At 41.5% G+C, this 14,281-nt stretch overlaps 1 protein-coding gene across 3 annotated transcripts in view; it reads left to right on the top strand.

Moving 5' to 3' along the window:
• Positions 1-13,139, top strand: part of ADNP (activity dependent neuroprotector homeobox) — a 43,369-nt gene extending 30,230 nt beyond the window's left edge. For 2 of the 3 annotated variants that reach the window (XM_077948306.1, XM_077948305.1), the window contains 2 exons: positions 310-402; positions 7,676-11,851. In XM_077948306.1, coding sequence (XP_077804432.1) covers positions 8,159-10,786 — 2,628 coding nt within the window. In that variant the 5' untranslated portion in view covers positions 310-402; positions 7,676-8,158 and the 3' untranslated portion in view covers positions 10,787-11,851. 3 annotated transcript variants of the gene reach the window in all.
• Positions 13,140-14,281: the final 1,142 nt, after the last annotated feature.

Genomic DNA, 14,281 nt, shown 5'->3' with positions numbered 1-14,281 from the left:
ACAGTACTCTAATGAAAAGTGCTTTGATATTAGTGTGTGGCTGAATTTTTTTACTTAATTAGAACTTCCAGCAGTTTCCTTGGAAACCTGGCTGACCATCAGGAAAGTGGTTGGTTGATGCAAAATGTAGACTGCAACTTCCATATGCCTTTTTATATTTAAGAGCCTCATCACTCCTAGTTTAAGTCCTTGTTGACGTTGGTTTTCCTGTGCCTCTCCCCATCTTAGTTAAGAGGTGGGATTTACATGTAAGATGAGGTTAGCATTTATACCACTATGTTTTTGTAAACTTCTTTCACTGTTTTCTAGGATTTTAAACAATTTGAACCTAATGACTTTTATTTGAAAAACACTACATGGGAGGATGTAGGCCTGTGGGATCCTTCACTTACGAAAAACCAGGTAAGTGGCACAGGAGGCCTCAGGTAGCAGCTGCTTGGTGTAGTGGCACAGGAGGCCTCCTCAGATGGCAGCTGCTTGGTGTGGTGGCACAGGAGGCCTCCTCAGATGGCAGCTGCTTGGTGTACTCCTCTCAGCTCTAGGCCTTTGATAGCAATGCAGTGATTGTGGGCAAATGCCAAACATCAAAAGTATCAAAATTGCATTTCATATTTTCCCGACCAGTGGGAAGACTAAGAAAAACTTTTTGTTTGTGGTTTTTTGTCATTGGACTGAAACTTGAGGTGTAAGAAGAAAAGGAAATTTTGTTACTTAAAAGTTATGAAGCCTGCTGTATCCCACCATTTCCCCGAAAAGTGCTCTGGCTCTATTTTTCTGCATCTGTGTTGCTGCTATTATTTTTTCTGCACAGAAAAAGACAAGACCCTTCCTTATATTTAAGCTTTTTTTATTTCTCTGTGTTAATGGCACCCAACTTCTATGGGAGGCCTGGGGAGGTGACTCTGTAGGATGTCAGTGACAGAGAAAACTTTTTACAAATTGACATTAAAAACAATATTAGCAGTGCCAGCAGGTGTCAGTAGATGAAGATGATGTCATACAGATAGAGGGAGGTATAGGTGGTATTTCCTTTTGCATAGAGAGAGGTAATTGTCAATTCAATTTTTACCATTACCTATTTTAGGAGTGATTCTCATTCTGCATTAATAATCTGTTCATCTATTGGAACATACTCTTCATGAAATATTAGTACTTTTAAACTTTACCTCAGATATTTGACTTTTTTTTTTTTTTTTTTTAAATACCCCAGGCAGAGGTACTAACCAGCAGTCTTAGAATGAGAATGCTTTCCAGTGGGACACGGCATTTATTTCAGTTTTATCAATCTGAAAGCCTCATAGCTGAATACTAAAGAAGAGTTGAGCTTTGAGGAGAAGCAGAGTATTTCATCTTGGTTCAAACCAGTATCTGAAACAAAGTAGGTTTCTAGGGAGAAAAGATCTCTTGCCAAGCATGTGTCAGTTCACCTGTCTTCATCGAAGGGACTGACTGCATAAGTGTTAACAGTCATAATTCTGAAAGTTACTCTTTGATATCAGTATATTCTATAATGTATTATTGGCTTTTAAATACCACACCCTCCTCACAGTCTGTAGGACATTTTTATTTAACTTCTTGATTTGAATCAAAGCAGCTGTTACTTCATTAGCTCTTTTGAAGCATTCTTGGTTGAGAAGGAACAGCAAGGCTTATAGAAGAAAGCCAGCTTTTCAGATCAGTCTTTCTTTTGATCAGCACTGAATCTGATACTACACTGTACTTTAATCAGAGAAAAAAATGGAGATTTGCCTTTTATCTATGAAAATTTATCCATAATGGGGAAAGGAACAAAAGATACAGCTTTATCTCTTGTAATTGTCTAATTGCACTAAAACATTCCGGACCCTGAATTTTACCGCAGTCATTTACCACATGACGACATTTTGGTCAGTGATGGACTACATCTACAACAGTGGTCCCATAAGAATATAATGGAGTTGAAAAACTTACTACCTAATGACATAACGCAACATATGACTCATGTTTGTAGTGATGCTAGGTGTAAACACACCTGTGCTGCCAGTCATATAGAAGTATAGCACATACAGTTATTTACAGCACATAATACCATCATGCATTGCTTAATGATGGGATGCCATCTGAGAAATGCCTTGTTAGGTGATGTCATTGTTGTACAAACATCATAAAGGGTACTTACACAGACCTAGGTGGTATAGCCTAGTATACCCCTACGCTACATGGTGTGGCCTGTTGCTCCTAGGCTACCAACTTGAACAGCATGTTACTATACTGGATACCCTAAGAGTGATTAACACAATGGTAAGTATTTGTGTTTCTAAACATAGTGAAGCATTGAAAAGGTGCAGTAAAAATACAGTATAAAAGAGAAAAATTGGTACACCTGTATTGGGCACTTGCGGGAATGGAAGTTGCTCTGAGTGGTGAGTGAATATGAAGGACATTATTGTACACCATTGTAGACTTTATAAGCACACTTAGGCTACATAAAAAATAAAACTTTAAAATTTTTAACTTTTGAATCTTTTGTAATAACACTTAGCTTAAAACACAAACACGGCAACCTGCTTGGGTCCCCTTTCCACACTGTGGAAGCTTTGTCCTTTCACTCTTCACAATGAACATTGCTACCGCTCAAAAAAAAAAAAAAAAATTGTACAGCTATATAAAAATATTTTGTCTTCATATACTTACAGACTTTTTACTAGTCTTAAACTTAGTTTTTAACAGTTCAAAAAGTTAAAAAAAAAAAAAAAAGACACAAACACATAATTAGCCTAGGCTAATTAAACACAAAAATTTGCTGGGCGTGGTGGCAGGTGCCTGTAATCCCAGCTACTCGGGGTTGGAAGGGGTTGGGGTGGCGAGGCAGGAGAATCGCTTGAACCTGGGAGGTGTAGGTTGCAGTGAGCTGAGGTCGTGCCATTGCAGTCCAGCCTGGGGAACAAAGGCAAGACTCCATCTCAAAAAAAAAAACCTCATTACCAAAATCCTTGCATACTTAAGTCCCACAGTTGGCCCTGTGGAACCTGCATATACCAAAAGCTAGCCCTCTGTATAGGAGATTTGAGCTTCCCGAGAATATTGTATCTTTGATCTGCATTTGTTTGGAAAAAATCCACATATAAGCAGTTCAAAGCCATGTTGTTGAAGGGTCAACTATATAGTAAATACTACGTGACAGAAATTTTTCAGCCCCATCATAATCTTGGGGGAACATAGTCGCATATGCGGTCTGTACTAGACGGAAACATCAGCACATGACTACTTGACAATGACAATTAAAAACTTACCAAAAACTGTATTTATGTATTTACTATATATACTTTTTATTATTTTAGAGTGTACTCCTACTTTCTAAAACAGCTTTTCATGGTAAATTGGTAGCAGCCTCATATAGCTTGTGTTTACTATGTCTCTTGATTGCATCATATTCTTGTGCTTGGTTTAATCTCATGGCATTTTGTTCATCATGGCCCCTAAGCATACAAAATCCATAATGTTGCCAGTAAGGGGCCATGTTGAGTGACCTGAAAACAGAGTTAGAAGTGATTAAGGACTACGAAGGTAGAGAATCAGTGATGGTTATTTCTTGCCAGTCAGGCATGTCCCATTTTACCATAGCTACGATCTTGGAAGAACAAGAACAAAGTGACAGAAGCTGTTAAAGCATCTGCTTCATTGAAGGCAATGAGACTAACAAAAATTAAAGAAGGACCTTTATCAGACACAGAGAAGCTTCTGATGACTTGGAGTGAAGAGCAGACACAGGTGCACACGGTGCTGTGTACCTCTCCGCACCACGATGATCACAGAGCAAAAACTGTGTGTGTGGTGTTGAAAGAAAAGGCTGGACGTGGCTGTGATGTTGAATTTACTGCTAGTTCTGGGTGGTTTAAACAATTATAAAAAGAATAGTTTCATTACATAATGGGAAAGTGGTGAGTTTGTGAGTGCTGATGTGAAGGCAGCTGAAGAATTTTGGGAAACTCTAGATAAGCTGAGTCTGGAGGAAAATCACTTGCCAGAGCAAATTTTCAGTATGGATGAAACCTTTCTATTCCGGAAACAGATGCTGAAAGCACTTTCATCCATAAGGAGACCACAGCAATGCCAGGCTTCAAGGCTTTTAAGGCCTGGATGACAGCCTTGCTTGGGGGCAATGTTGCAGGCTACAAATTGAAACCCTTTGTGATTTGGCACAGTGAGAACCCTAGGGGCTTCAAGCATATCAATATACATACACTTGGCCCGTGCATTGCAGGAGACATAAGTCGTGGGTGACCCAGCTCCTCTTTCAAGATGCTGTCCTGAATTGATATGCCTGCAAAATTGAGAAGTAGTATTGAGAGAATAACATACCCTTCAAGCTTTTGCTTATTGTCGATAATAAGCAGATGCCTCCTTTAAGTGGCATTTTTCATCCCAGTATCAAACACCACCTCTTTGATCCAACTGATGGAGTTACAGCAGCTTATAAGGCCTACTATCTGAGAAAGGCCTTTGTCCTGTCATCGCAGCTGAGGAAGACACTAAAGATTCCGATACGATTCTGGAAGGATTACAATATCTGTGACTACGTTAAGAATCTTGCTTGGGCTTGGGGTGATATCATCAAGGAGTGTATGAATGGCATCTGGAAGAATACACTCGAGGTTTGTCCATGACTTAAAAGGATTTGCATAAATCACAAAGTCTGTGGTTGAGATGGCAAACAACTTTAACCTGAGTGTGGATGAGGACGATATAGAAGAGCTCCTAGAGGTGGTTCCTGAGGAATTGACTAGTGAGGAGCTGTGAGAACTGGAACAAGAACGCATAGGTGAAGAGGAAAGAGAAAAAGGAAACTGCAGGAAAAGCAAAAGAAGAACCCTTAAGAAAATTCAGAGTGAAGGATTTAGCAGTGCAGACCTCAGCAAGCTCCTTAAGTTTGAAAACACGTGGCTGGGTGTGGTGGCTCGCACTTGTAATCCCAGCATTTTGGGAGTCTGAGGCAGGTGGATCATCTGAGGTCAGGAGTTTGAGACCAGCCTGGCCGACATGGTGAAACCCTGTCTCTACTAAAAATACAAAAAAATTAGCCAGACATGGTGGTGGGCTACCGGGGAGGCTGAGGCAGGAGAATCGCTTGAACCTGGGAGGCAGAGGTTGCAGTGAGCCGAGATCGTGCCATTGCACTCCAGCTTGGGCGACAAGAGAAAAAAAACTCCGTCTCAAACAACAACAAAGTTTGAAAACATGGATCTCAATACCAAAAGCTTTTCGTTAATAGAGAAGAATATTCATGGTTCATTATCTGCTTACAAGCAAATCTGTGATGAAAAAAGGAAACAAAGCACCTTGGACTCACTCCTGATAAGTGTGACACGGCCTCAAGAAGAGCCTAAGGCAGGTCCTTCCACAGTTATCCAGAAGAAGGCATTGTTACCATGGGAGGTGGCAGTTCCATGTGTATTACTGTTCCTGAAGACCCTCCAGTGGGACAAGATGTAAAGGTGGAAGGTAGTGATACTGTTGATCCTCATTCTCTCTAGGCCTAATGTATGTGTTTGTGTCTTAGCTTTTAGGAAGAAAATGTATTTTTAAGTTTTTGGGTTTTCTGTTTTTTGTTTGTTTTTTTTTTGTTTTTTTGAGACAGAGTCTTGCTCTTATCGCCCAGGCTGGAGTGCAGTGGCACGATCTCAGCCCATTGCAACCTCAGCCTCCCAAGTAACTGGAATTACAGGCACCTGCCACCACGTCCGGTTAATTTTTTGTATTTTTAGTAGAGATGGGGTTTCGCTGTGTTGGCCAGGCTGGTGTCGAACTCCTGACCTTGTGATCCATACCTGCCTTGGCCTCTCAAAGTGCTGGGAAAGTTTTTTTTTTTTTTTTTAATTTTTTTTAAAGCTTGTAGAATAGGTATATGAAGATAGAAAATATTTTTTTACAGCTGTACAATGTGTGTTGTTTTGTTTCGTTTTTGAGATGGAGTCTTGCTATGTTACCCAGGCTAGAGTGCTGTGCTCTGATCTAGGCTCACTGCAACCTCTGCCTCCTGGTGATTCTCCTGCCTCAGCCTCCCAAGTAGCTGGGATTACAGGTGCCTGCCACCACGCCTGGCTATTTTTTGTATTTTCAGTAAAGATAGGGTTTCACCATGTCGGTCAGGCTGGTCTCAAACTCCTGACCTCAGGTAATCCACCCGCCTGGGCCTTCCAAAGTGCTGGGATTACAGGCGTGAGCCACCGTGCCCGGCCAGTCTGTTTGTGTTTTAAGCTAAGTATTACTACAAAAGAGTAAAAAAGTTAAAAATTGAAAAGTGTATAAACCACAGCAAGCTGAGGTTATTATTCAAGAAAAAATATTTTTTAGGGCTGGGCACAGTGGCTTGCAATCCCACCACTTTGGGAAGCCAAGGCAGGAGGATTGCTCAAGCCTAGGAGTTCAAGGCTAGCCTGGACAACAGAGTGAGACCCTATCTCTACAGAATTTACCCTAGTGTGGTGGCACACACCTGTAGTCACCAGGACTGAGGTGGAGGTGGGAGGATCGCGTGAGCCCAAGAGGTTGAGACTGCAGTCAGCCGATTGTGCCACTGCACTCCAGCCTGAGCAACAGAATGAGACTTTGTCTCAAAAAAATTGTTTTGTTTTTAGTAAATTTGTGTAGCTTAAGTGTTCTTAAAGTCTACAGTAGTGTACAGTAATGCCCCAGGCTTTCATATTGACTCACCCAGAGCAACCTACAGTCCTGTAAGCTTTGTTCATGGTAAGTGCCCAATATAGTTGTACCAGTTATCTTTTATATCGTATTTTTACCATACTTTTTCTGTACTTAGCTATGTTTAAACATACAAATATTTACCGTTGTGTTAATTATTGCCTATGGTATTCAGTACAGAAACATGCTGTACAGGTTTGTAGCCTAAGAGCAATAAGCTGTGCCATGTAACCCAGGTGTGTAGTAGGTTGCACCATCTAGGTCTGTGTGAATACACTCTAGGATTTCACACCATGATGCATTTTTCAGAATGCATCCCTGTGGTTTAGCAACACATGACTGTGTAGTAAACCTGAAGTCTTTAGCGACTTCCTTCATTTAGGTTATTGTTATTTCTAGCTGCAAAATGTTTATCTTGAAGTCATTTGTCTTTGGTTTGGCTAAAATGTGACTTTTTTTTCCTAAACATTAGGAACTTAACATTGACTTTTTAATTTACACTGACAAAAATATTTGGTTTAGGATAGCTTTTTTTGAGTTTCAATTTTATAAAGTTACTATACAAAAGGAAAAAACATAATAAAATCTGTGGCTTTTTTTTGTTTTGTCTTTTGAGACAGTTTTGCTCTTGTCACCCAGGCTGAAGTGCAATGGCGTGGTCTCGGCTTATTGCAACCTCCACCTCCCAGCTTCAAGCGATTCTCCTGCCTCACCCTCCTGAAGTAGCTGGGATTACAGGCGCCCACTACACCCAGCTTATTTTTTTATATTTTTAGTTGAGACGGGGTTTCACCATGTTGGCCAAGCTGGTCTTGAACTCCTGACCTCAGGTGATCCACCCACCTCGGCCTCCCACAGTGCTGGGATTACAGGCGTGAGCCACCGTGCCTGGCCTAAAATAAATGCATTATTAAGAATGTCTGGGGGGGATCTGGAATCTGTTAACTGCCTATCTGAAGTGGCATTCTAATTTTAGTTTTTGTGTTTACTTTAGGACTATCGGACAAAACCTTTCTGCTGCAGCGCTTGTCCATTTTCCTCAAAATTCTTCTCTGCCTACAAAAGTCATTTCCGAAATGTCCATAGTGAAGACTTTGAAAATAGGATTCTCCTTAATTGCCCCTACTGTACCTTCAATGCAGACAAAAAGACTTTGGAAACACACATTAAAATATTTCATGCTCCAAACGCCAGCGCACCAAGTAGCAGCCTCAGCACTTTCAAAGATAAAAACAAAAATGATGGCCTTAAACCTAAGCAGGCTGACAGTGTAGAGCAAGCTGTTTATTACTGTAAGAAGTGCACTTACCGAGATCCTCTTTACGAAATAGTTAGGAAGCACATTTACAGGGAACATTTTCAGCATGTGGCAGCACCTTACATAGCAAAGGCAGGAGAAAAATCACTCAATGGGGCAGTCCCCTTAGGCTCAAATGCCCGAGAAGAGAGTAGTATTCACTGCAAGCGATGCCTTTTCATGCCAAAGTCCTATGAAGCTTTGGTACAGCATGTCATCGAAGACCATGAACGTATAGGCTATCAGGTCACTGCCATGATTGGGCACACAAATGTAGTGGTTCCCCGATCCAAACCCTTGATGCTAATTGCTCCCAAACCTCAAGACAAGAAGAGCATGGGACTTCCACCAAGAATCGGTTCCCTTGCTTCTGGAAATGTCCGGTCTTTACCATCACAGCAGATGGTGAATCGACTCTCAATACCAAAGCCTAACTTAAATTCTACAGGAGTCAACATGATGTCCAGTGTTCACCTGCAGCAGAACAACTATGGAGTCAAATCTGTAGGCCAGGGTTACAGTGTTGGTCAGTCAATGAGACTGGGTCTAGGTGGCAACGCACCAGTTTCTATTCCTCAACAATCTCAGTCTGTAAAGCAGTTACTTCCAAGTGGAAATGGAAGGTCTTACGGGCTTGGGTCAGAGCAGAGGTCCCAGGCACCAGCAAGATACTCACTGCAGTCTGCTAATGCCTCTTCTCTCTCATCGGGCCAGTTAAAGTCTCCTTCCCTCTCCCAGTCCCAGGCATCCAGAGTGTTAGGTCAGTCCAGTTCCAAACCTGCTGCAGCTGCCACAGGACCTCCCCCAGGTAACACTTCCTCAACTCAAAAGTGGAAAATATGTACAATCTGTAATGAGCTTTTTCCTGAAAATGTCTATAGTGTGCACTTCGAAAAAGAACATAAAGCTGAGAAAGTCCCAGCAGTAGCCAACTACATTATGAAGATACACAATTTTACTAGCAAATGCCTCTACTGTAATCGCTATTTGCCCACAGATACTCTGCTCAACCATATGTTAATTCATGGTCTGTCTTGTCCATATTGCCGTTCAACTTTCAATGATGTGGAGAAGATGGCCGCACACATGCGGATGGTTCACATCGATGAAGAGATGGGACCTAAAACAGATTCTACTTTGAGTTTTGATTTGACATTGCAGCAGGGTAGTCACACTAACATCCATCTCCTGGTGACCACATACAATCTGAGGGATGCCCCAGCTGAATCTGTTGCTTACCATGCCCAGAATAACCCTCCAGTTCCTCCAAAGCCACAGCCAAAAGTTCAGGAAAAGGCAGATATCCCTGTTAAAAGTTCACCTCAAGCTGCAGTGCCCTATAAAAAAGATGTTGGGAAAACCCTTTGTCCTCTTTGCTTTTCAATCCTAAAAGGACCCATATCTGATGCACTTGCACATCACTTACGAGAGAGGCACCAGGTTATTCAGACGGTTCATCCAGTTGAGAAAAAGCTCACCTACAAATGTATCCATTGCCTTGGTGTGTATACCAGCAACATGACCGCCTCGACTATCACTCTGCATCTAGTTCACTGCAGGGGTGTTGGAAAGACCCAAAATGGCCAGGATAAGACAAATGCACCCTCTCGGCTTAATCAGTCTCCAAGCCTGGCACCTGTGAAGCGCACTTATGAGCAAATGGAATTTCCCTTACTGAAAAAACGAAAGTTAGATGATGATAGTGATTCACCCAGCTTCTTTGAGGAGAAGCCTGAAGAGCCTGTTGTTTTAGCTTTAGACCCCAAGGGTCATGAAGATGATTCCTATGAAGCCAGGAAAAGCTTTCTAACAAAGTATTTCAACAAACAGCCCTATCCCACCAGGAGAGAAATTGAGAAGCTAGCAGCCAGTTTATGGTTATGGAAGAGTGACATTGCTTCCCATTTTAGTAACAAAAGGAAGAAATGTGTCCGTGATTGTGAAAAGTACAAGCCTGGCGTGTTGCTGGGGTTTAACATGAAAGAATTAAATAAAGTCAAGCATGAGATGGATTTTGATGCTGAGTGGCTATTTGAAAATCATGATGAGAAGGATTCCAGAGTCAACGCAAGTAAGACTGCTGACAAAAAGCTTAACCTTGGGAAAGAAGATGACAGTTCCTCAGACAGTTTTGGAAATTTGGAAGAAGAATCCAATGAAAGTGGTAGCCCTTTTGACCCTGTTTTTGAGGTTGAGCCTAAAATCTCTAACAGTAACCCAGAGGAACATGTACTGAAGGTAATTCCTGAGGATGCTTTAGAATCTGAGGAGAAGCTAGACCAAAAAGAGGAGGATGGTTCAAAATACGAAACTATTCATTTGACTGAGGAACCAACCAAACTAATGCACAATGCTTCTGATAGTGAGGTTGACCAAGACGATGTTGTTGAGTGGAAAGACGGAGCTTCTCCATCTGAGAGTGGGCCTGGATCCCAACAAGTGTCAGACTTTGAGGACAATACCTGTGAAATGAAACCAGGAACCTGGTCTGATGAGTCTTCCCAAAGTGAAGATGCAAGGAGCAGTAAGCCAGCTGCCAAAAAAAAGGCTACCATGCAAGGTGACAGAGAGCAGTTGAAATGGAAGAATAGTTCCTATGGAAAAGTTGAAGGGTTTTGGTCTAAGGACCAGTCACAGTGGAAGAATGCAGCTGAGAATGATGAGCGCTTATCTAACCCCCAGATTGAGTGGCAGAATAGCACAATTGACAGTGAGGATGGGGAACAGTTTGACAACATGACTGACGGAGTAGCTGAGCCCATGCATGGCAGCTTAGCTGGAGTTAAACTGAGCAGCCAACAGGCCTAAGTGCCAGGTTCCTTGGCATTGGTGACATGCTGCAGCCTGGAACTCTGATCTCCATTCAGTGTGACTGCAAAGCTGTCTTCTCACTGGTACTGCCTTGTGAGTACTGGTTGGACTGTGGGGCATGTGGCCGCTGCAGTTCCAGTGGTTATTTCTAAGTCTATGACACGACAGGCTGATCTTGCTTCAGAACCTTCTCTGACAGACACGGTAACTAAATGTGAAAAACCAATAAGCTGGTGGCTCATGAATACATACGAGGAAAAGCAGAGGTTTATTTTATCTGCCTTTTCAACATTTCTTTCCCTCTGTGAAATGATTGGTCAGATGTCTTTGAGAAGCGTTAACCTAATTCACATGGTAGTGTAGGGCCAACATACAAGCTACCAGTCTAATGTGTATAGTAGACTTTGGGAAAAGCGATTTTTTTTTCATGTATTCATTCTGAATAGTTGAAATGTATATTTGTACAGTCTTTTAGACCTATTCAAGTGATGCTCATGATACTGTTATTGTGTGCCCATCATAGATTTCTTTTTTTAGTGTTGCCCTTGCTGTGTAATAAACGCTATATCTAGTTTACCTAGCAAAAGCTCAAAACTGCGCTAGTATGGACTTTTGGACAGACTTAGTTTTTGCACATAACCTTGTACAATCTTGCAACAGAGGCCAGCCACGTAAGATATATATCTGGACTCTCTTGTATTATAGGATTTTTCTTGTTCTGAATATCCTTGACATTACAGCTGTCAAAAACAAAAACTGGTATTTCAGATCTGTTTTCTGAAATCTTTTAAGCTAAAATCACATGCAAGAATTGACTTTGCAGCTACTAATTTTGACACCTTTTAGATCTGTATAAAAGTGTGTTGTGTTGAAGCAGCAAACCAATGAGTGCTGCATTTTGGATATTTAGTTTTATCTTTAGTTCAACACCATCATGGTGCATTCATTTATACCATCTAATATATGACACACTGTTGTAGTATGTATAATTTTGTGATCTTTATTTCCCTTTGTATTCATTTTAAGCATCTAAATAAATTGCTGTATTGTGCTTAATGTAAATATTTGCTTTATTACCCATGACAGTTCTGTGTGTCCATTATATCTTTTGCCATTTAATGCCATAACTCTTTCATCAGAGATGGCAGCCACAGTCACAGAGGAAACTTGTGGAAAACCCAAGATCTGTCATCTGCATAAAGAATGCTTTCTCTTGAGGCACCTGGTACAAAATCTGTTTTGCGTTTTTGTTTTTTGTTTTTCTCTTTTAACTGAAAAATAAACACCCTTGCGTTTTTCAGTTCACCTTTTGTTAAGGAGCAGAGCCTGGATATATATGTAAATGTCTCAGTGATTTAAAAAAAAATGTAAACATGGATTGGCATTAATTTGCAAGCAGAATCTTAATAGCCTTGATGGGGTTTTTTTTTTCCCTTGTAGATGAAGTTAAGTGTTCGTTTTCACCTTACAATGGGAACAATTGTAGTGTAGGCAGCTCTGCCTCTGTTGCCACTCTTGGCCATCTTGCTATTAAGGGAAAGGCTTTGAAGAGCACACACTTACAGGGCTGTAAAGATGGAAGGAGCTGGTATTTTTACCGTGCATAGATTCCCAAGAGCAACTTGTACTAAAAAGCAGAAAGTTACAAGGAAGCAGAATTAGGCCAACATTTCCAGCAATTAAAACAATGATGGGATGCTCCAGTCCATGAGGAGGCTGGAGCCTGTCAGTCATCTGTCAAGGATACTGGTGTAAAGTCTGAAGTGGCTGATGTCCATAACTTCTGAGTCCCTTTCCAAAAGACTCTTGTTAATGCTGTTACCAGAGAGTAGAGATTTGACCAGCCTCTCCCTAAAATGTTAAGCTTCTCAACAACAGTACAGAAAGAAGTGCAAGAATAGATTAGAACCTTTAAGGAATTTGGGGCTGGAACGGAGCTATGTTACATCTGTTGTTATACAGGTAGATTATAAATTCTACATGCACCAGCCAAAACTTAGGACAGGATGTCCCCAAATTAAGATGCTGTAGATTACCGAATCAGAAATACCAGCTGGATTTAGGCCAGCTCACATTTATTTGGAAATTACCCTCCCTGATTAACAGGCTTCTGAGTTGTACGTGGAGGACTAATGAGACTCGTACAAGACACCACGGGGCTTGGGGTCCAGGTCCCAGTTGGATATCGGAGTAGAGACAGATAAGTGTGTTTCCTCATTAAGGTGGTGGGAGTGTGCCTTTTGGCATTCAGAGAAGGGTTTAGCCACCCTAAGAGTTGGAAATAAAGATTCCCAACTGGAAATGTTGCAGAATCCCTAAAAGTGTCTCAATAAAAGCCATTTTAAAAGAATATTGTTGCTGCTGTCTGCTTTCCAAATAATGTGAAGATTGTTGGCTATGGCAACATGGCACCTCCTAATTACAGAATGCCTATAAATGTAGGCTGAACAATTCTAACATGAGAAAACCTAAGTATCCTAGAGAGTTCTGGTGTTTTGTTTTTTTTTTGCAGGAGGGGGTGGGGCGTGTTTCTGGCCCTGCAAGTTTTCTTGTGGGAATGAGTTCCATAGTCAGACAAGCTAGGACTGTGGTTTCTCTCCTTGTTTATCACATAGAGCATTTTCTCATCCTATCTTTGGTTCCTCATCATTGTAGAGTATAGGGAGAGAACAGCTTGGTTCCCTCTTGAAATTCAAGCAGAAAGGGTATCTGCCTCTCATACTGCTTTAGAGTTGTATGTCAGTTTGATCCCAATGCCTGCCCCTTTGTAACGACATCCATTTCTGGCATGAACAAAATGTGCCAGATTTGAAAACTGGATGTATTAAACACGGGAGTTTCCCATCTGAGATGCTTCACGCTAGAAATGATTAAACCTGCTTATTGCTAAATAAGTACTGCCATATAGACATGTAGTTCCTTTACTACTTAGACCTCAGACTAGCACTGAGCCCTTGAGATGAGGCTCAAGAATTATCTGTAGGTGGCTCGGGGTTTTGTTTTGTTTTTGTTTTGAGATGGAGTCTTGCTCTGTTGCCCAGGCTGGAGTGCAGTGGCACCATCTCAGCTCACTGCAACCTCTGCCTCCTGGGTTCAAGTGATTCTCCTGCCTCAGCCTCCCAAGTAGCTGGGACTAGTACAGGCACTTGCCACCCTGCCTGGCTAATTTTTTGCATGTGTATTTTTAGTAAAGACGGGGTTTCACAATGTTAGCCAGAATGGTCTCCATCTCCTGACTTCGTGATCCGCCCGCCTCAGCCTTCCAAAGTGCTGGGATTACAGGCATGAACCACCACTCCCGTCCATCTCTAGGTGGTTCTATGCCACTAGCATTTGAGAACCATTTCGCTTGAGTGATGGAAATTTTATTTCCCCAATGAAATTAAGTAGAACATGTTGAATACATGGATTTTGCAGAGTATCAGGCAGTTTTTCTTTTTTTCCTGCCTGTTGTGACCCTTCTAACCCCCCTGCTGAGCAATAATGAGGTGC

Source organism: Macaca mulatta, chromosome 10 (assembly GCF_049350105.2).
Source record: "Macaca mulatta isolate MMU2019108-1 chromosome 10, T2T-MMU8v2.0, whole genome shotgun sequence".
In the NCBI taxonomy this organism is placed as follows: Eukaryota; Metazoa; Chordata; class Mammalia; order Primates; family Cercopithecidae; genus Macaca; species Macaca mulatta.
The sequence above is the reverse complement of the archived record's forward strand: the minus strand, read 5'-3'. Positions and strand labels throughout refer to the sequence as shown.